General features: G+C 35.2%; 1 protein-coding gene across 25 annotated transcripts in view; it reads left to right on the plus strand.

Moving 5' to 3' along the window:
• ZNF644 (zinc finger protein 644) overlaps positions 1-23,871 on the plus strand; it is a 97,923-nt gene that overhangs the window by 25,231 nt on the left and 48,821 nt on the right. For 17 of the 25 annotated variants that reach the window (XM_061411265.1, XM_061411279.1, XM_061411266.1 and 14 more), the window contains one exon: positions 14,849-14,909. The exons of 2 other annotated variants lie outside the window; for them this stretch is intronic. In XM_061411265.1, coding sequence (XP_061267249.1) covers positions 14,866-14,909 — 44 coding nt within the window. In that variant the 5' untranslated portion in view covers positions 14,849-14,865. Of the gene's footprint in view, positions 1-291; positions 10,195-12,327; positions 12,452-14,848; positions 14,910-23,871 lie in introns of those variants that run through there. 6 more of the 25 variants (XM_061411253.1, XM_061411273.1, XM_061411263.1 and 3 more) reach the window with 4 other exon arrangements.

Consider the following 23,871-nt stretch of genomic DNA (forward strand, 5'->3'; position numbering starts at 1 on the left):
GATAATGTTTGCTGTGGGTTTGTCATATATAGCTTTTATTATGTTGAGGTATGTTCCTTCTATTCCTGCTTTCTGGAGAGTTTTTATCATAAATGGGTGTTGAATTTTGTCAAAGGCTTTCTCTGCATCTATTGAGATAATCATATGGTTTTTGTTTTTCAATTTGTTAATGTGGTGTATTACATTGATTGATTTGCAGATATTGAAGAATCCTTGCATCCCTGGGATAAAGCCCACTTGGTCATGGTGTATGATCTTTTTAATGTGTTGTTGGATTCTGATTGCTGGAGATGATTTTCGAATGTCCTTATTTAAGTATTTTTACTGATGTCTTACAGCTGAATTTTCAGGGTACTTTTATATTTTAGATATGAGTGTTTTGTCAGGTATGTGACTTGTACACATTTTCTCCAAATCTGTCACTAGCTTTTTAATCCTCTTCATAGACTCTCTCACCAACTAAAATATTTTGTTTTGATGAAGTCTAGTTTATCAGATTTTAATTCTAAGGGTCATGCATTTGTTATTTCTAAGAACACTTTTCTATCTTTAGAGCCCAATGATTTTTTTCTGTCTTCTACAAGATTAACACTATTATATTTTACACGTAAACCTATAATTTGCTTTGAAATAAACACTGATACAGAATGTCAGATTTGAGTCAGTGTTTTTTTTTTCTCTTCACATATATCCGGTTGTTCCAGCACCATTTGTTGTAAAGACTTTTTTTCTTATTGAATCGCATTTGCAATTTTGTCAAGAAATCAGTTAGCACTCTTCAGGTAAGACTGTAGTATAATTTGGGGGAGGTTACAGAGGGATGGATATAAGAAGATAAAAATCATTTTCTTATATAGGAAAATAATAAGATCCAAAAATGAAAAATCAAGATATGAATGTATTTAGAAATTGGGGTAGAGAAGGCAATGGTACCCCACTCCAGTACTCCTGCCTGGAAAATCCCATGGATGGAGCAGCCTGGTAGGCTGCAGTCGCTGAGGGTTGGACACGACTGAGCTACTTCACTTTCACTTTTCACTTTCATGCATTGGAGAAGGAAATGGCAACCCACTCCAGTGTTCTTGCCTGGAGAATCCCAGGGACGGGGGAGCCTGGTGTGCTGCCATCTATGGGGTCACACAGAGTCAGACACGACTGAAGTGACTTAGCAGCAGCAGAAATTGGGGTGGGATTTCACTGGTTCTGTTTTTCATAACATGCTTTATTTGATTTTTAAAATATGTATTTGTATATATTTGATTAAAATAAAAACAAAATACTGTAGGATAATGCTAACACCTTACTTAGGGGAACGTCCAAAGCCTTAAATGTCTAAATTTTCAGTTTTGAAACATTTTTTACTGTGGAAAGAATGCTCAGAATAGTACATGGAAAAAGGTCCAACTTAAGTATTCAAAAGTACATGTGTGCTTAATCACCCCTGTCAAAAATTAAAACATTGCCAGATCCTCTACTTTCCTTCTTTGCTGGGGAATTACCTCCTATGTTTTCTGATACTAATTTTTTTGCCTTACATTTTTGCCATCAAAAAACACATTTTTGACATTTTTTCTGTTAATGAAATTTATATAAACAGATTCTGGCTTTTCCAGCTTTATGAGATTTAGTCCTATTGTTGCATATGACTGTAGCTGATTAATTTTCATTGCTGTACAGTATATTAATACTCCGTAGTTCATTCTGTTTTTGGTGGAAATTTGACTTGTTTCCATTTTTAGACAGTTGTAAATAATGCTATGCATTTACTTGTACATGTCTCCTAGTACACACATGCACACCTGTATGTTTAGTAAATACCTAGGAATTTAATAGCTTGGTTTTAGAGTGGAGAACCCTATGGACAAAGGAGCCTGGTGGGCTGTAGTCCATAGAGTCACGAAGAGTCAGACATGACTGAAGTGAGTAAGCACACAGAGTATAAGTTCTATTTCAGAAGCTATTCAACATTTTTTTTCCTGAAGTGTTTGTAACAGTTTATAATCATCAGCAGAGTTCCTTTTGTACTGTATCTTCTGCAGCACTTTATATTGTTAATATTTAATTTTAGTCATACTAGAGGGTATGGTGCACTGTCTCTTAGTGGTTTTACTTTCTATTTCCCTGATTGCAAATGTGATTGAATACCTTGTTAATATGTTTCTGACAAGATTTCATAATTACTTTGTGTGTATTTCAAAAGAATGTGTAATCTTCAGTTTTTTGGGTGCAGTATTTATGTGTTTGTTAAGTCATTTTGTTAATCATGTTGTTCAAAACTTCTACATCCCTACCTGGTTAATTTCTGCATACTGGGTCTATTAGAGAGAGATGTTAAAATCTTCTACTGTGGTTATGGATTTGCTTTGCTGTCCATTTTTGGTTTATATATTGGAATCTGTATGGTTGGGGAACATAAATTTAGAATTGTTTCATGTTTCTGATGAGTTAAAACTTTTACCATTGTTGATTCTTACTACCTTTGGTGATACTTTTTGCTTTGAAGTCTGCTTTTATTGCTAATAACATAGCTACACAAACCTTCTTATAGTTAATGTTTGTGTGGTTTGTTTTCTCCCTGCAACCATTTATTTAAAATTTTTCTGCCCCCTATGTTTTACAACTGTTTTATGTATACACCATATCATTGTTGTTTTACTTTCAGTCCCATCTAACACTTAGTCTTTTAATTATAACATAAGAATTCATTCATATTTCATAAATTAATGGTTATCAGGATTTAAATTATCTTATTATGTGCTTTCTATTTATTGTGACTGTTGTATTATTTTTCTCAAGAATGCTTTCTTTTTTTTGTTCACTAATTTTATTACTTGTTCCTTTCCCCATTTTTTTTAAAACTATTTTGTCTGCTAGCCACAAATCTAATTTTTGTTTATTGGAAAATACTTGTTTTTCTTTTTTGAAGAGTAGCATCACTGAACATGAAGATGTTCCAGTATCCACTTTTTTTCTGGTGGTAAGTCAGCCATTAGTTGCATTGTCATTTCTCATGTATAACCAGTCACTTTTTTCTGGCTGCACTTAAGGTATTTTTTTGGCCTTTAGTAGATGGACTATGTATGATATATACTGTAGAAGTGATTCTTCATATTCATCATGCTTGGGTTTGTTGAGATTCTTGGATCTACAAGGTAATATTTTATACCAAATTTGAGATGTTTTTGTTCATTGTTTCTTTAGGAAAAACTATTGTGTACCTTTTTTACTCTTCTTGCTCTCTTTCTGTTACATCTTATTGTACATACATGTTGAATTGAGTTTCATCTATTTTGAACTGCCTGATAGTGTTCTATACTGGTCTCTGAGACTCTTAATTTTTCTTCAGTAGTTTTAACTCTGTGTTTTTTGGATTGAATAGTTTTATTGGTCTATCTTCAAGCTCACCAATTCTTTCTTCTTCCATCTCTAATCACCTCCTTATGGTAAATTTTTATTTTTATTTATTTTTTTGTCAGCTTTTTCTTTCTTATAGTCTCTTTTTGAATGTGTGTTCTTTTAATTCTCATACTTAAAATAGCTGCTTGGAGTTCTTTATATGCTAACACTTAGATTCTATATTCTGAATACTCAGAATTGTATCTCTTAACATCCCTTTTTTCCTTAATATGGATCACTGTTTCCTGTTTCTTTGTAAATCATGCAGTTTTTGCCTGAAAACTGAACTTTATGATTATGTTTTAGTGTCTGGACTCTTAATGTTCTGAGAATTCTTGGGTGAAGTTTATAGACAGATTTTGAAGCTTGCTTATGGTTTACCTATTTCTAGAGATTCTGCTGATTCCCAACTGTTCTGCTGGACTTGGATTCTGTCCTCTGACATTTCAACCTTGTAGGGCTTCAGCTTTTGCTGCCAAAACTGTGCACAGTGGAATGTATCCTGTTGAAAAAACATCACACTCACAGTAAAGCTCTGTTCAAGTGTAAGCTTTCTCTCCAGCCTCTGTCAACTTTTTCCCCTCAACTTCTTCAGTTTTCCTCGTGCATACATAGTTTTATCAGTCATCCAGTGATTTAGGCAAAGTTTATCCTGAGAATTTTTGTTACATTTCTGTTTTGGTTCTCTCCCTGCCATGCTTTCTCCATTTAAATTTCCAGTTGTTTTTCCATGCCTCAATTCTGAGCCCTGAAGTGATGTTATCTTTCTCCAGAGATAATTTTTGTTTGCTCATGCTACTCCTGGAGTCTCTAACATTCTGGGGTTACCTTAATTATGTGTTACGGATTGAGTTTTGTGGGTTTTTTTTTTTTTTTTTTTTTAATCTGGCTACTTAAATGTCTTCAGGTGGGGTTGCAGTGTATGCAAGAACTTTTTTTTACTTCTGGTTCACTAGAGTATAATCTTTTAGGAACTCGACTCAAAGAGTGGGCAACATTTACTTTGGTTTTAACCAGTTCTGAACCTTGCGATCTCAGTTTGATCCCACTAGCTCTAGAGCAATGTCAGAAATAGTGATCAGTTTCTCAACTGCATCATCTGGATTAGCAAATAAGCCCAAGGTAAAAGCATCCTTAGGTGCTAGGTTTATATCTCTAGGTCACCATCTTGTCTTGGATCTTGGCCTGATCATTCTTTACTGTTGTATTAGCTTTTTGATGCCACCAAATTGACAGTTTTTAATATTTTGCTGTTTTTTTCTAGTAGGTCTCAGTGAGTCAATTGATAAATATTACCTATTCTGCTGTTATTGCAGCTATTTGAATTGACATGTTTGAATCAATGGATGTAAACGATAGGATAATGTCTCCATCCCTTGACTTTGATTTTTTTTCCTGTGGTGAATTCATTCCTAAGTGTGTTACCTCCACGAGGTGGCAAAGATGGGCACTACCTGCTGTGATCTACATCATTGTCATAGCCATTATTTCCACTGAAGAGTATACCTTTCCCAGTAGTCCTTGCAGGTATTTCCAAATTTCCCATTCTGGCTACATTGCCATCCATAATATAATAATGGTAGCTAGGAGCAAAAGGCACTCTGATCAGTCTAGGTATCATTTGTTCATCCCTTGATCCAGGAGCTTAAGATTGGTGCAGTTGTAACAGTTACATATTAATACTGTTTCCCAAAGGAAGATACCATTAGCATAAATAGGAAAAAGAATGTTGGGCAAAGAAGCAGATTGTTCTGTAACAGTTTTTGTAGATTTATAGCATATCCTGAAAGATTTGATTGTATTGTTGGATCCAGTAAAACTACCTTGCAACACAATTTCGTGAGAGATTGTAGTTGACTGATAACTTGTTAAAATTATTTTGCTCAGTTGTGTATCTCTGAGACTGACAAACTGTGACAGATATTTTCTAGAGTCACTGTTAGTAAAAGAATAAAAGAGACTTTTATTCCTCCTCTTCCCATTGTTTTCAAAAGTTGAGAGACCTATGTTTGTTGTTAATCTGCAGTAACTCCTTCTAGGGATAAGAATAATATGTTATCTGTAAAATAGGGTTGCTGTATCAGTTGGCTATTGCTGTGTAATAAATTACTCTAGAACTTGACATAAAACACACATTTATTATTAGAGTAAGTCTATGAATCAGGCAGTATTTCTCGTCTTGGTAGGGCTCGTTTAAGTCCGCATTCAGAACCAGGTCAGGAGAATGATTCTGCCACTGTTGGATGGGGTTCTCTAGGATGGACTGTTGTGGGACATCTGGGCTTTCCTCTTGTCCTCTAGCAGGTTAGAGTGGGTTTGTTCTCATGGTAGTGGCAGGATTGCAAGAGAGCAGCGACATACATGGCCTCTTGAAGCCTAGCTGAGAACTGGCAAACTGTGACATTTGCTACATTCTGTTTGATCTTCCTTAAAAGGTCAAGCCTGGAGTAAACAGGGCTATGGAAAGATCTGTTGGCAGTGTTAGTTGCTCAGTCATGTCTGACTCTCTTTGTGACTCCATGGACTGTAGTCTACCAGGCTCCTCCCTCCATAGAATTCTCCAGGCAAGAATATTGGAGTGGGTAGCTATTCCCTTCTCCAGGGGATTTTCCTGACCCAGGGATTGAACCCAAGTCTTCTGCACTGCAGACAGATTCTTTACAGGCAGTCTGAGTGACCAAGGAAACCCACCTCTTGGTAGGGGAAACTGCAAAGTCTCATTGCCAAGTGCATTATTCATGTACCTCATGAATAATGAATAGGATGGTACAGAATTGGGGTTATTTTTGCAGACAGGCTTTTGATTCATGCTGTAGAATTTTTGATGTTATTTTGTTCTAAATTGCTCCCCATTATATTTCAGTAGGAATTGTGTTTAAGAGTAGACGTTGTTACAAGTGTAAATTAAATACATTGATCTGTCCAGTAGTCAAGATGACTTATACTTGTTTCATGGAATGTGTCTGATGGGGTTTTGTAAGCATTGTTCATGGACTGAGTTATCAATTGTAGGTAATTGAAATGCCTGTTGTAGTACCAGTTGTAAGTATTAATAGATGATTATACTGTTACTCTTTTGATTATAAATGACAATTTCTTGTGTTTATCATTATTATTATTATACTAACCTTCTTAATTGACTTTATTTTCCCCTGCATATTATTCTTTGCATATTGTGATATTTTAAACAGATTTATTGAAGTACAATTGATATATACTAAATCACACAGGTTCAAAGTGTGCAATTTGAATAGATTTGATATCTGTATATACCATGAAGTCATCACAAGATAACAAACATATCCTTTATCTTCCGAAGTTTCCTTGTGCCCCTTTGTAATCTTTTCCTATTTATTGCTTCTTCCGTAATGTACAATGACTGATCTGCTTTCTGTCACTTGATACGTTAGTTTGAATTTTCTAGAATTTTATGTGGATGAAGCTGTGCATTGTGAGATCTTTTTGTCTGCTTTTTTCCACTCAGCATGATTATTTTCACATACATCTGTGTTGCATGTGTCATTAGTTAAATTCTACTCTGTTCATTGTATATAACTTAAGGCTTTATATGTTGTTGGATATTTTCCCCTTAGCTTTTGGCTGTTACAAATAAAGATGATCATTTGTATGTAAGCCTTTGTGTGAACATATGCTTTGTTTCTTTGGGTAAACACCTACTAAGTGTTTGATATTTTAAGATATGGTGATACTGTTTTTACAAAGTGATTGTACCATTTTATCTTCCTGCATGTATGTATTAGCATTTCAGTTGTGTAGTGATAACTCATGGTTTTAACTTGCATTTCCATGTTGACAAATGATACTAAGCATGTTTTCATGTACTTATTTTCATTCATGTATCTTTGATGAAATGCTGCTTCAAATCTTCTGCCTGTTTTATAATTTAGTTGTTTTTTTGTTATAATTGAGGTTTTAAAAACAGATTTGTTTATTGGTGGATATAATTGACACATTTAAAGTGTATAGTATGATAAGTTTATATATATACACACACACATACACACATAACATACACTCAGGAAGTCATCACTACAACCAAGATAATGAATATATTTATCACCCCCAAAAGTTTCCTCTTGCCATTTTGTAATTCTTTCTTTTCAGCTGCATCCCCCTTTTGGGTATGATCCAGATCTGTAGAATTTTGCATTATGAAACTGAAACTCTACCATTAAAGCACAATTTTTTATCCCCCTCATCCTTAACCCTTGGCCGCCACCTTTCTGCTCTTTTGTTCTGTTATCTTGACTATGTTAAATACCTCATATGAGTGAAATCATACAATATTTATTTTGTAATTGGCTTATTTCACTTAGCATAATGTTCTCAAGTTCATCCATGATGTAGCATGTAACAAGATTTTCTTCATTTTTAAAGACTACTTAATATTCCATTGTATGTATATACCATATTTCCTTTATTCATTCATCTGCTGCTGAGCATTGAGTTTGCTTCTGTCTCTTGAATAATGCTACAGGACACATGAGTATATAAATATCTCTTTGAGATCCTGTTGTACTTTGAATTATTTTGGTATATACCCAAAGCTAAGATTACTGGGTCATATGCTAATTCTGTTTTTAATTTTTTGAGATACTGCTTTACTATTTTCTGTAATTGTACCATTTTACATTCCCCCCTACATTATACAAGAGTTCCAATTCTCTGTATCCTTTCCAGCACTTATTATTTTCTATTCTTTTGGTAGTGGCCATTTTATTGAGATATGAAATATCTCATTGTGGTTTTGATTTGCATTTTTCTTATGATTAGCAGCATTGAACATCTTTTCATATATTCTCTGGACATTTGTATATTTGTCTATTCAGATCTTTTACCTGTTTTTAAATAGGATTGTTTTTGTATTTTTGTTGTTGAGTTGTAAATGTTACTTACATATTTTGGGTATTTAACCCCTTACCAAAAATATGATTTGTAAAAATTTTTTCTCATTCTGTAGATTGCCTGTTCACTGTATTGGTTGATTCCTTTGATGAAGAGGAATTTTTAATTTTGAGGTAGTCTGCCTTGTCTCTTTTTGCTTTTGTTGTCTCTGCTTTTGGTGTCATATTCAAGAAATCAATGCCCAAAACTCAGTGTCATGAAACTTTTGGCCTTATTCTTCTCAGGATTTTAGCTGTCATGTTTAGGTCTTTGATTTGTTTTAAGTTTATTTTTTAATGTCGTGTTAGGTAAAGATCCAACTTCATTCTTTTGCATGTTTTGATCCAGTTGCCCAGCATTATTTGTTGAAGAGACATCCTTTCCCTGTTGTGTACTGTTGACATCATTATCAAAAATCATTTGACCACACATGCATGAGTTTATTTCTGGACTCACTCTTCTCTTTCTTTGGTTTATATGTCTGACTTTATGTCAGTCCCACACTGTCTTGCTTACTGTTGCTTTGTAATATGTTTTGAAATGAGGAAGTGTGAGACTTAATATGTAGAAACACAACTGATATTTGTGTGTTGTTTTTATATCCTGCAAAATTGCTGAGACCATTTACTAGCTTTAACATTTTTAAAGAATCTTCAGGATTTTCTATGTATAAGATCATGTCATCAGCAAATGGGTAACTTTACTTCCTTATTTCTAATTTGTGTGCCTTTTATTTTAATTTTTTCCTGTCTAATTGCTCTGGTTTGTACTTCTAGTACTGTGTTGAATAGAAGTAGCAAATGTGGGCATCCTTACCACCTTTTTGCTCTCAAAAAGCTTTCAATCTTTCGCTAGAGTATGATGTTAATGGTTGATTTTTCTCATGTGACTTTTACTGTGTTGAAGTGGTTTCCTTCTGTTAATAGTTTATTGCATGTTCCTACCTGAAATGATTTTGAGTTTTGTCAAATGTTTTTTTCCCCATCAAGATGGTCACTTGGTTTCTGTCCTTCCTTCTATTAATGTGATGCATTTCATCAATTGATTTTTTGTCTGTTGAACCATCCTTGCCTTCCAGGAGTAAATCCAATTTGGTCATGGTGAATATCATTCAGTTTGCTGGTGTTTTGTTGAGGAGTTTTGCAAATACTCATATATGTCTGTAGTTTTCTTGTGTCTTTGTCTTTGGTATCACATACTGCTGATCTCATTACTCTTAATGAGAATGAGTTTGCATATGTTCTTTTGTGTTCAGTTTTTTAGAAGAGTTTGAGGAGAATTCTTGCTTAAATAGTTGGTAGAATTACTCAGTGAAATCATCTGGTTCTTCACTGAGAGGGTTTTGATTATAGCTTCAGTCTCCTTACCTAGTTATAGATCTGTTCAGATTTTTTAGTGCTTCATGATTTGGTTATCATAGATTGTGTGTTTATTGGTATATAATTGTTCATAGTAATCTCATAATTCTTTGGCATTTGTTGTAATGTCCCCTCTTTTATTTATGATTTTGTTTGAATAATCTCTCTTATTTTCTAAGTCTAAGAATTTGTCAGTTTTGTTGATTATAAAAAACAACTCATTTTTTACTAACTTTTGGTTTTCTTATATAAGTATAAAATTAAGCTGATGATTTAAGATCTTCTTTTTTAAATGTGAGCGTATAAACTTTCCTCTTAGTACTGCTGTCACTGTATCCCATTAGTTTTGGTATGTTGTGTTTTCAAAATATTTTCTAAATTCACTTGTGATTTATTCTTCGACCCATTGGTTGTTTAAGAGTTAGTTGTTTCATTTGCTGTATTTATGGATCTTATTTTCCTTTTGCTGTTGATTTTTAGTTTCATTCCATTGTTGTGAGAGAAGATAGTTGGCATGAGTTCAGTCTTAAATTTGGTAAGATTTGTTTTGTGGCCTACTTTACATATATTTTTGCTGTTATCTGCATTTGGGGTTTCATTCTGAAGCTGTTTCTAATTTGTCAGTGTTTAATTTTCTGAAATATGTTCATGCCTTTTCTGTACACTGAAAATACTTGAAAAATGAAGACATTACTTATCAGAAATTTTAGATTTATAGAAAATTTGAATAGAAAGTATAGAGTTCCCACTCTACCCTTCCTCCCCCGTGGACACTTTGTTTTCTGTATTAACAACTTACCTTAATATGGTACAATTGTTACAATTAGTGAACCAATATTGTTACATCATTATTAACTAAAGATCATAGTTTATTCAGATTTTCTTAGTTTTTACCTAATGTTATTTTTCTCTTCCAGGATCCCATTCAGGATACTGCATTACGTTTAGTTGTCATTTCTCATTAGACTTTTTAAGACTGTATTTTTAATGACTTTGACAGTTTTGAGAAATATTGGTTAGGTATATTATAGGATTTTCCTGTATCAGAATTTGTCTGATGTTTTTCTTAAGATTAGAGTGGGATTTTGGGTTTTAGGGAGGATATATTTGACATTTTAGTGAAATAAAACCAGTTCTATTAGTTACTTAAGTGTTCTTTCTGTATCTCCTTCCAGTATTCACCTAAAGAATATCCTAATTATATTATACTTTAGGTATGGATTTAAAGGGAACTTTCTGTCTAGTATTAGTCACTCATCCCTGTCTGACTGTTTGCGACCTCATGGACTATATAGCCCACCGGGCTCCCCTGTCCATGGAATTCTCCAGGCAAGAATACTGGGGTGAGTTGCCATGACCTTGTCTAGGGGATCTTCCCAACTCAGGGATCATATGCAGGTTTCCTTCATTGCAGGCAGATTCTTTACCATTTGAGCCACCAGGGAAGCCTACTTCCTATCAAACTTCCTTATAAGATACTCCCTTTAAATGAGATAGTGTTTATAATGGCCTGGTTTGTCTCTTTGAGGAACAAATACAATTAAAAGTGGGTTTTTCCCAGACTTTGAAATATAACTGTGAACAGAGCAAGATAAAGAAATTAAACTGTTAAACTCTTAAAGAATCAGCCTGCCAATGTAAGAGACCTGGGTTCAGTCCCTGGGTTGGGAAGATCCCCTTGGAGAAGGGAATGACTATCCACTCCAGTATTCTTGTCTGGATAATCCCAAGGACAGAGGACCCTGGTGGACTACATACAGTCCATGGGGTTGGAAAGTGTCAGACACTACTGAGTGACTAGCACACAAATTCAAAAAATTAGTTATTGTGTGTAATATTTGTATATGCTTTTGTGCAAACATGTGTATCTTTTTGGGAGAAGGCAATGGCACCCTACTCCAGTACTCTTGCCTGGAAAATCCCATGGACAGAGGAGCCTGGTGGGCTGCAGTCCATGGGTTCGCTAAGAGTCAGACATGACTAAGCGACTTCACTTTTACTTTTCACTTTCTTGCATTGGAGAAGGAAATGGCAACCCACTCCAGTGTTCTTGCCTGGAGAATCCCAGGGACGGAGGAGCCTGGTGGGCTGCCGTCTATGGGGTCACACAGAGTTGGACACGACTGAAGTGACTTAGCAGCAGCAGCATATCTATTTGTATTAGTTGGCTAGGGCTACTGTAATAAAAGACCACAGACTAGGTGGCTTAAACTACAGAAATACATTGTCTTACAACTCTAGAGGCTAAAAGTCCAAGATTTGATCGTTAGGTTTGGCTTCCCCTGAGGCCTCTCTCCTTGCAGATGTCAGTCTTCTCACTACGTCTTCACAGGGCCTTTCCTCTGTGCCTATATCCCTGGTATCTCTCTCTTGTTAATTAATATAAGAACACCAGTCATATTGGATTAGGGCCCTATCCTTATGACCCTATTTAACCTTTATTACCTCCTTACAGGCCCTGTCTCCAAATATAAATTATATTGGGAGTTAGAGCTTCAACACACAAATTTTATAGGGATACAGTTCAGTCTGTAACAAGTTTTATATAGTGTTTCTGATTTATCTCCCAGAGAACTTGGCATCTTCAGTATGTTTATTTTCTAGGCTGCTCTCACAAATTACCACAAACTAGATTGCTTGAAATAACAGAAATTTAATTCTGTCACAGTTCTGAAAGCCAGAAGTCTGAAATCAGTATCACTGGGCAGAAGTCAAGGTGTCATCAGTGATGTTCTCTGTACAGAAGAATCTCTTCTTTGTCCCAATTCCTGGCTATGGCTGCAGTCTTCAAGGCCATTGTTTTCTGATCTCTGTGCTCTGACTTCACCTTCTCAGTGTGTCGTCAAATTTTTCCATGTCTCCCACTTTATAAGTGATTGCATTTAGGGCCCACGTAGATAATCCAGGATAGTCTCTCCATCTCAAAATCTTTAATGTAAATCACACCTGCAAAGACTTTTTTTCCCTCTTGCCATATAAAATAAACTTCACAGATTTGAGGGAGTAGGATGTGGATATCTTTTGTAGGACCGTTTTTTAGCCTGTCATACTGAGCATCTCATAGTAGACTTGTGATGTTCTCAGTTTGATTTATAGTTTAGTTTGTAATAGGTCTCTACAGTTTTGGGTGGGTGAAGGCTGGTGGCAGTGGGTGGTAAAATATTTTCATCTCTTCTAAACATTATGTGTGAAACTGGATGTCTGTGTTCTCAGTGGGTGGTCCAAGAAGTATCAGCATCAGCATGACCTTAGGAAGTTCAGAAATCCAAAATGGTCAGCTGGACTTCCCTTGTGGCTTAGCTGGTAAAGAATCTGCCTGCAATGAAGGGTTCAATTCCTGTGTTGGGAAGATTTCCCTGGAGAAGGGAAAGACTACCCACTCCAGTATTCTGGCCTGGAGAGTTCCTTGGACTGTAGAGAGTCCATGGGGTTGCAAAGAGTTGGTTGGAAAGGACTGAGTGATTTTCACTTTCACAGTCTTACACTTGCTAAATCAGGAACTCTGAGAGTAGAGCCTAGCCATGTTTGCATAATAAGCCTTCTGGGTGATTCCCATGTACATTGAAGTTTGAGAACCACTTTTCTAGACTGTAGACATTATTAATGTTAAAACCATATTCACCTTCCTCTACAATGTTTTTTCTGCTTAATGGTAGCACTTAAATTAGTCTAGCATCATCGTCCACAAACTGTTTTCTGTAGAGATAGAAACATATAGTACCAAATCTTAGTACTGTTCCTCAGTGAAATTAATTCATTTACTCAATAAAAGGTTGCACTGGACTCATTGTCAGTTGTATATTTACTTAGATGTAGTCATTTTATAAAGTAACGTTACTGACATCCAGAAATGATAGGAATTTTTTCTCTCGTCTTTAAACATGTGAATTGAATTCATTAGACTGAATTTTACTTTCCTACCTTCTGTATCCTATGTACATGTGGGGATACAATGTAAAATTTCTAATCTTTCAGCTTGCCTACACTACATTGTTAGGCTTTTATTATGTGCTATCCAGTGAAAGTGCTGAAGTGAGATTAATTATTTTGCTCAATGTGTCCACAGTGTAGCTCAGAAAACCCACAAGTAAATAGTTTATATAGAGCTATCACTAGTTGCTGTTTGAGAAATCACTAGTTGTAATTGAGAAACACAGCTTCACATAGTTGAAGAAATTAAAGAAGGATCTGCCAGGGTGACTAAACTAAATATTGAAAAACTAGTATAAGGGTGTTAGCAAGGTTAAGGAGAAATAAAAAGTAAGTATAGTTCACCATGCGAAAAGGCTGAGAGAGCTTAGGGGCTCTTCTGGGAGTTGAAGGGGTTTCGTAGAAATATGAAGTGAGGAAGAGAGTAAAGACTAGAGAGATAGATGAGACTGAGGTCACTGATGAGTACTATGAAAGACTTGAGGCATAGATGTGATTCTTCAGGGTAGCCATTGGGAAATGATTACTTATAGCATTTGGGAAGGATAAATTGAGTGCATAGTGAGTCTAGAAATACAACAGTTACAGTAATCTAGGTGAGAATAGTAGTAGTTGTGGTGGTGACAGAATAAAAATTCAGAAGAGTAACAAGCTGATTTTCAGGAAGGGTGAGAGCTGAAGTGTAGAATTCAGAGTAGTATATATTAAGTTTCAGAATTTGTGGAGTGTGATAAACTTAGGGGTAGGTAGATTTTTGACAAGTAAATTTTCAGTGGAGTGTTAGACTGAAGGTCACATTATACTGGATTGAAGGTTAAATTGAGGAAGCAAGAGTGTATCAGTATTCACTGTTCTCTACAATTATCTTCCCTGGCATTTAGTAAATGTTTAATCAATGTTAGCCATTATTATGGCCCCTATTAATATATACTTTAATGACATCTCTTTTTTTTAAACTTTTTGGTGTATTTTTGGCATGTATGTAATATTAGATAAGCATTGACATAGAAGTGTGTGTTTTATTCAGAAATATTTTAATTATTTGCCATATTATTAATATTAATGGAAACAGCACTAAGAAGTTTGTTTCTCAGTTGAATAGATAATTATTCCTCAAAGGTAGCTGGCAATAGTTTCTTGAAAGTTACTGTAATAATTTAATTTATGGTTGTTAATTTAAAAAATAGTATATCATAGATATAATTATTCATACCTGAAGCAGAAAAACTAAATGATTGCCTTTACATGTATTCTTTCAGGTTTGATTTAATTTCGAATGAGATTGTTCTTGCAGCAAGATGTTAATAAAACAAAATCTAGGTAAGTAGAAGATGACTTTGTTAAATATTACAAATCAAAATAGGAATAATACAAAAATTTATGTTTAAAAAGCATACCTCCAAATCCAAGGCAATGAGTCTTTAAATAAAATTTTGAAATACAAAGAAACAGCTTTTTGATTCACTTGGTCCGTTTGATTTGATGGAAGTAAAAACACAGCTGTCAAATAGTAGAACTACATTCTTAATTTTCCTCCTTTTATATTGTGATTAACTTAAGTATGCGGTTTCCAGTGACCCTTAAACATGTTTGAAAATCAGTTGATATTTGGTTTAGCTACTTGGAATCCAGCTCAATAAGACATTTGCTTAGATTTCTTCCGTGTTCCCTTCTTAAACTTCTTGAGTCATCTTTGCTTTTGTAAAATTTACTTTCTTATTTCCATTAACAGAACACTTCCACAGTTATTTAAATTTGTCAAATTATGACTTACATTAATGTAATGTTCAGAGTTATAAATGATTGTTTTAATATTTTTTGTATTTCTACTGAATAACTTCTGATTTAGCATTCATATTTTAATTTTTTAAGACTGTCAACTTTAGAATTGAATTGTGATCATGTACTTTTGGTCTGATATGTGGAAGATTGCTTTTTTAATAATATAAATTAAGATGTTAAAAGGATGCATTTACTAATCTGTTGGTAAGTAAACATGGCTTCAGGATATAAACAGATGAAAAAGAATACTTTGATTACATTAAAATTAACTCAGGTCTTTCTGAATCTAACTAGATGTTTCAGCTGTCAAAACCTTGCTGATCTCAGTGGTTTAAAAAAAAAGCCTAGGATGAGAAGTGCTGTAGTTGAGTAATGTGCAGTTAAATAGTGTATTCTCAATTAGTGGTTTAGTCATAATTTGAAGGGACGTTTCCATTTTATTGGTATTATGCTATAATAATAGTGGTAATTTGGAGAATACTTACTATATTAAGTGCTTCTCATGCCTTATTAGTCTTTACAGTACATCTTATAAGGTAGATACTGATGTCTATAAAACTTTAATTTTTTGGTTAATAGTGAACTATTTCCTTTTTTTTTTAAGAAACTATTTTCACAGCATTTATTATAAGGAACATTTGCCTGTATATCTTTCTGAAGTTAGTTGAATACAGTGTTTATTAGGGTGTTTATTCTGATTTCTTACAAGTTAGATATTGCTCATGGGATGACACTGGTTTTAACTAACTCTGGTTTTGTGTGTGCTCAGTTGCTCAGTCATGTTGACTCTTTGTGGTTCCATGGACTGTAGCCTGTCAGGCTCCTCTGTCCATGGAATTTTCCAGCAAGAATATTGGAGTAGGTTGACATTTCCTCCTGCAGAGGACCTTCCTCACCCAGGCACTGAATCCAAGTCTCCTGTGTCTCCTGTATTGGCAGGCGGATTCTTTACCACTGCACCACCATTTTATTCCAGCACAATTACATATGCATTTTCTTTTTTGTTAAGGTATAATTTACATTTTTATTAGATCATGTATGGTAAAATGTGGAAAATTTAAAGTATAGAGCTAAATAAGTTTTTTACATGTATAACCACTGTGTAGTTTAAGATGTTGAACACTCATTGTCTCAGAAAGTTCCTCGTGCTCTTTCCTTTCCAATCCAGTAGCCTTTCCCCCAAGGTGAGCATCTTTCTAAATTCTGTCAGCATAGCCTAGTTTTGCCTGTTTTTGAATTTTATGTACATAGAATTATATATACTCCTATACCTGGCTGTTTTCATTTAACACAAATGTTTCATCCATATTGTTGCATTAGCAGTTTATTATTTTTTATTGCTAAGTAATATTCTATTGTGTTAACATAAATTTAGGTTTTCTCTATAATTTTGTTTCTTGTATTCTCCATGTCTCTGACCTCACTTGCCAACTTTCTGCATTGCTTTCTTTCCGCTAGTTGTCTCCTTCTTTGTCCCCCATCACCTGCACAGTAAAATGTAAACTCATAACATGTTATATAATTATCTCATTGCAGCTATTCTAGAATTATCTGAATAAACTAAGCATGATGTTTATATTCTTAGTTTTAGTTCCATGTATATGTTGTCATTGTTCCCCCACCCTCTTGTCTCCCCAACTGTCAATATATTTTCTCCTGGTTGTCAGCTTATCTTTCGAAATAGTTCATCTCAAGCATCATCTTGTCGTTTGAGCCAGACCTGTCCATTCCACAGTAGTCTGTTTTCTTTACTAGACTGTGAGTTCTTTGAGGGTCAAGACCATCTCCATGGAAAAGGAATGCAAAAAAGGAAAATGGCTGTCTGAGGAGGCCTTACAAATAGCTGTGAAAAGAGAAGCGAAAAGCAAAGGAGAAAAGAAAAGATATAAGCATCTGAATGCAGAGTTTCAAAGAATATCAAGGAGAGATAAGAAAGCCTTCCTCAGCGATCAATGCAAAGAAATAGAGGAAAACAACAGAATGGAAAAGAGTAGAGATCTCTTCAAGAAAATTAGAGATACCAAGGGAACATTTCATGCAAAGATGGGCTCGATAAAGGACAGAAATGGTATGGACCTAACAGAAGCAGAAGATACTAAAAAGAAGTGGCAAGAACACACAGAAGAACTGTACAAAAAAGATCTTCATGACCCAGATAATCATGATGGTGTAATCACTAACCTAGAGCCAGACATCCCAGAATGTGAAGTCAAATAGGCCTTAGAAAGCATCACTGCGAACAAAGCTAGTGGAGGTGATGGAATTCCAGTTGAGCTATTTCAAATCCTGAAAGATGATGCTATGAAAATGCTACGCTCAATATGCTAGCACATTTGTAAAACTCAGCAGTGGCAACAGGACTGGAAAAGGTCAGTCTTCATTCCAATCCCAAAGGCAATGCCAAAGAATGCTCAAACTACCACACAGTTGCACTCATCTTACATGATAATAAATTAATGCTCAAAATTCTCCAAGCCAGGCTTCAGCAGTACGTGAACTGTGAAGTTCCAGAGGTTCAAGCTGGTTTTAGGAGGAACCAGAGATCAAATTGCCAACATCCGTTGGATCATCAAAAAAGCAAGAGAGTTCCAGAGAAACATCTATTTCTGCTTTATTGAATATGTCAAACCTTTTGACTATGTGGATCACAAGAAACTGTGGAAAATTCTGAAAGAGATGGGCATAGCAGACCACCTGACCTGCCTCTTGAGAAACCTATATGCGGGTCAGGAAGCAACAGTTAGAACTGGACATGGAACAGACTGGTTCCAAATAGGAAAAGGAGTACGTCAAGGCTGTATATTGTCACCCTGCTTGTTTAACTTATATGCAGAGTACATCATGAGAAATGCTGGGCTGAATGAAGTACAAGCTGGAATCAAGATTGCCAGGAGAAATCTCAATAACCTCAGATATGCAGATGACACCACCCTTATGGCAGAAAGTGAAGAGGAACTAAAAAGCCTCTTGATGAAAGTGAAAGTGGAGAGTGAAAAAGTTGGCTTAAAGCTCAACATTCAGAAAACGAAGATCATGGCATCTGGTCCCATCACTTCATGAGAAATAGACGGGGAAACAGTGGAAACAGTGTCAGACTTTATTTTTCTGGGCTCCAAAATCACTGCAGATGGTGATTGCAGCCATGAAATTAAAAGACGCTTGCTCCTTGGAAGGAAAGTTATGACCAACCTAGATAGCATATTGAAAAGCAGAGACGTTATTTTGCCAACAAAGGTCCGTCTAGTCAAGGCTATGGTTTTTCCAGTGGTCATGTATGGATGTGAGAGTTGGACTGTGAAGAAAGCTGAGCGCTGAAGAACTGATGCTTTTGAACTGTGGTGTTGGAGAAGACTCTTGAGAGCCCCTTGGACTGCAAGGAGATCCAACCAGTCCATTCTAAAGGAGATCACTCCTAGGTGTTCATTGGAAGGACTGATGCTAAAGCTGAAACTCCAATACTTTGGCCACCTCATGCGAAGAGTTGACTCTTTGGAAAAGGCCCTGATGCTGGGAGGGATTGGGGTCAGGAGGAGAAGGGGATGACAGAGGATGAGATGGCTGGATGGCATTACCGACTCTATGGACATGAGGTTGAGTAGTCTCCGGGAGTTGGTGACGGACAAGGAGGCCTGGCGTGCTGCGATTCATGGGGTCGCAAAGAGTTGGACACGACTGAGCGACTGAACTGAAGTGAACTGAACCATCTATATCTTATTTATCTTAGTAGTGCAGTGTCAGAATGCTATGTGAACTTAGTGATTTGTTACTCACAGAACAGCCAGTAGAGTTCTCTAACAAATAAGGGTTCAGAGTACTGGCTGGAATGGGATGGGGGCATTGCACTTCAGTTGCTGTTAGACTGTAAGAAGGAGTCAATGAAGGCAATCCGAAGAAAGACATTTTGGAAAGAGAAATAAAATATTCTCCTAGTCTCCTTTCAGTCCAGTTGGAATAAAATGGCTAATAATGTTCTTAGTCGAGATGTTAAGGAATATTGAGTGTCATTGTTGATTTTGATTACTCTTTCCAAATAAAGGCATTAATACATGTTATGGAAATTGGAGTGTTTGCTACTAATGTTTTCTTTGTGAGTTTCTGCTAGATAGACTAATACAAATAGAAGATTAGAAATCCTGATCACATCTTTAAGAAGTGAAGAAAAGTTTTCCTCATGTTCCTGAGGGTAAAAAACTACTGGAGAGGAGGAAAAAAATTGAATCATAGTCTGGAATTGTAATAACATTATTGATTCCTGTGGCTTAGGAAGCTTGTTATTTGCTGAGAAGTATTTTTAAAGATTTTGTCTTATCATTATATTTGGTAATTTATATAAACATTTTACTTTCTTAAATAAAACTGTAAAAAAATTTAAAGCATTTTGCATTAGTTTTCTTAATTGAGGTTTGAAATTGGGCTAGTTGGGTTGGCTATCATAGTCACCTGGGGGGTTATTATGCCTGAAGCTTCATTGCCTTCTAGCAAGTCCAAAGGAAGGAGAGGTTCTCCCCCACTGGGATCAATTTGTTGCTTTCTCTTTCTGCAGCTTCTGCCATTAAGCTTGAACACAGGGTTGGGCATTGACCCCATCTCATGCTGTTCCTTCTGTCTTCTTACCTGTAAGAATTTTTCTTAGACACAGATTCTTATTGAATGTAGAACCTTGGCTGTTTCTTTTATTTCACCCTAGATGTGAAGTATGTTTAGTTTTGTTATTGATAAAAGTTTACTCTTGAGATTGCTTGATTTATGTGTCTCTAGAGGTATTAGACCAGCTTTTCTTCTCAGAGGCTGATAGGTATACCTCAGGTTCAGACTCTTCCTTTTCATTTTGTACTTCAATATTTAACACAGTCAGATAGTGCTAAGCTTTTTCATTTTGCATAATTCTTGAATCCATAGATTTAAAGTTCTTTATGAATGTCTTATATTAGCTTTATTTCTGTTACTAACCTTTCTGTGCTTCCTTTCTTTAGTAGCACTGTAGATGTGCTTCCCATTGTTGTACTGTGGAAAAGAAAACTTTTTAATTAATAAAATTGCTTCTCATTCTAAATAAGATTGCATAATATACATCAGACCTTTTCCAGATAAATTGCAAGTAACATTTAGTATTTTCAGAGCTTTATTTTGTATATAAAAGACACATTTGCTTATATGTGTGAAAAGATAGTAGAGCAATGCTTAAAATAAGAAGTTAAACTCTCCTGTCATTCAGCACCGTACTCCCCATACTAAAAATGGCTGGTATGTATTCTGCATTGTTTTCTGACTGTTTACCGATACATCGTGGACATTTTTTCATATATGCGTCACATGAGCTATTTTATTGAGGGTATTACAAATCACTTTAAGGAATTTGGATTAGCAGACTCCTATTCAAGGAGTTTAAGTATGAGGAAGTGCTGTGGTCAGATCTGGGTTTTTGAAATATGGAGAATTAAAATGGAGAACAAATTAGTGAAGAAACTAGATTGGAATCAGAATGACCAGTTTGCAGGGGGAGACTGCTGGCCTGTCTTTAGAGTGGTGGTAATGGAAAAGATGTAATTCGATTTGAGAGAGATTTAGAGGAGAAAATAAGTCAACTTTGGTGTTTAGTTGTAATGAAATTTTGGTGGTAGGAGAGTAAGGAAAGAGTTGAGGATAGTATCTATGTTTCTGGCCTGGCAGTAGTACAATATTCACAGATAGGAACTGTGGAGACGAAGCAGGTTTATAAAGAACAAGAGTGAAATTTTAGCTATATTGAGCCTGAAGAGCATTAAGTAGCTCAAGACATTTGAGTGGAAATGTCATGTGGCAGTTAGTTACAAGTGGCCTGTAACTTAAAGAGATCTGAGAGTCATCAGCATTAAATTTTCATAATATTTCACAAATTAATTTTTTATTTTGATATCTCTTCGTAAGATAGCTCTGCAAAGCATCTTTGTATATGAAATATTTCAGTTGACCTAAAATTTTTTGAAAATGACTTGCTCTGTGTAAATTTATGAGCTGCTATTTTTATTAGAGATTCTGATCTGTGCTTATTCTTAATTAAACAAGATTTAATATCGTTAATGAACAATTAATCATACTGTTGATTGCAATAGTCTTACCAAAGATACTTGAACAGCCTAAGGATATATTAAACATGTTGAATCTTGGGTTTCCATTAATAGTGTCTAATATATAAATGTGAATTCTGATATTTGATAATGTAAGTATTTTCCTGCCTGTGTAACAGTTTAGGTTAAAATGGTCATGAAGTCTTTAGGTTAATTGTGATTCAACAAATTGTTAAGGAAAAAGGTATATGTCACAGTAGGACTTTGCCTACTTCGTTCACCATTGTATACTCACCGTCTGTAGCAGCTCTTAGCACAGAGGAACTCAATAAATGTTTGTTGAATAATCAATTAGTGTTTGTGTGTGACATTCTTAATCCAGAAGTTAAGTAAGACTCCCTTTAACATATCTCATAGGGTAGATCTAACAGTGATGAACTTTCTCAGCTTTTAATCTTGAACTGTCTTACTTCCTCTTTCAATTTTGAAGTATAATTTTGCTAGGGATAGAATTCTTGATTGACAAGTATTTTCTTTCAGCACTTTGTAAATATCATGTCATTGCTTTCTGGCTTCCATAGTTTCTGATGAGGAATTACCTTCTAATCTTAATATAGGCCTCTCGTATATGACCCCTGCCTCTCCATGCTGCTTTTATTATTCATTCCTTGTCTTTGGATTTTGACAGTATTATGTTAATATGACTTTGTCTAGATCTCTATATTTATCCTGTTTGGATTTTGTTGAGTTTATTGTTTGATTAAATTCATTGCTTCTCAGGTTTTGTATGTTTATGGCCATTAATTTTTGAAATATTCTTTCTGCCTCTTGTCTCATCTACTTCTTTGTCTCTCATTATAAATGTGTTGATATACTTGGCAGTGTCCATGGGTCTCTTAACTGCAGTTCATTTCTCTTTATTCTTTTTTCTACTTCTCAGACTGCATAATTTCAGTTGACCTACTTTCACATTCACTGAATGTTTATTCTGCTTGCTCAAATCTACTTTTGAAAGCCCACTAGTGAATTTTTCAATTTAATCATTGTTTAGCCCTAGAATTTTGGTTTAGTACCCCCCCCACCCCCGCACCCCCACTTTTGAAATAACATAATGTTGTAGCTCTAGAAATCAGATTCCTTATTCTCATGGCTTCTTGTTGTTGTTTAATTTGATTTATATCGTTTCTCTAAAATTTTTAACTGTATTTTTGTCATGTGTCTCTGAAGTCACTGTTCCTTTAGTTTGTGGTCACCTGCTGGTCCAACAAAAATTTCCTTAAAATGCCTGGAACCAAGAAAAGAGAAAAAAATAAAATAGAGAAAAAAATGTAAGAAGATAAAACTTTTTCTAGTCATTGCAGATTGACTTTATTTTTAGATACTTCTACAGTTCTTAGCCAGGTTACTTATAACTCTGCATTAGCCTTCACTTCTTGTTCCCATTGAACTTGAAGACTAGCTAGAGGTGGAAGCTTAGGGTTTTTTCAGGTCTTTTCTGAACTGGCATTCTACTCTAGGCATTGGCATGAGTTTCTGGATTCCCAGCTTTATACACAGACTTTTCACAGCCCTCTTCACCAATGTATTTCTTTTCAGCTTTTCCTCCCAGTCTTTCTAACATCCTCTGATTTGCTGCTTTTCTGTTTTGAGGCATTTTTGAGTTAGATGAAACAAAGATGGACATTTTCTCAGTCTTTTATCCAACCCTTGGACTGGCCAAAGCAAATATACATACTCTTTTGGAACAAGGTCTGCTCTGTTCTTTGGAGAACCAGGTCCTCAGAACAGTAATGCTGAGTAATGTCTTTTTGACTTTAGCTGTGCAAGAGGTTTGAGCTAAGCTAAGTTTAAATGTCACAAAGCTCTCCTACCATTTTTTTAAAGTCATTTTTATTCTCAATTTTAAATTTATAATTGATTTTAATTTTAAATTAAAATCCTAATTTAAAAATCAATTGATCAGTTGAGTTTGAGGAGCCATTATTTTATCTTTGTCATCCTAAAGATAGATATTTGGGAGCATTGTTTTTTTTTAACAGAATAGAATTCTGGATATGTCTCTGAGCTAGAAGAGGATGTACTGCAAGTTCATAGAGCTAACTTACAGTATCAGATATGCTCCATCTGTGCTTGTGAGCTCAGTTGTGTCCGACTCTGCGACCCCATGGACTGTAACCCACCAGGCTCCTCTGTCTATGGAATTTTCCAGGCAAGAATACTGGAGTGGTTTGCCATTTCCTTCTCCATCTCCTACCATTTTAAAATTGGTTTTTCTTGATTCAGCATTCACTTTGTTGCTTCAGTCCATTTACTGTTTTCCAGAGCTTGGAAAAAGTTGTTTCTGACAGTTTGGGTTTTTTATTTTATTTTATTTTTCCTTCTGATCTTTCTTTGAAAGGACAGGCCCTTGAATTGCTTTACTGTATTTGTCAGAGTTGAATTTCCTTACTGTA

Source organism: Bos javanicus, chromosome 3 (assembly GCF_032452875.1).
Source record: "Bos javanicus breed banteng chromosome 3, ARS-OSU_banteng_1.0, whole genome shotgun sequence".
Taxonomy (NCBI): Eukaryota; Metazoa; Chordata; class Mammalia; order Artiodactyla; family Bovidae; genus Bos; species Bos javanicus.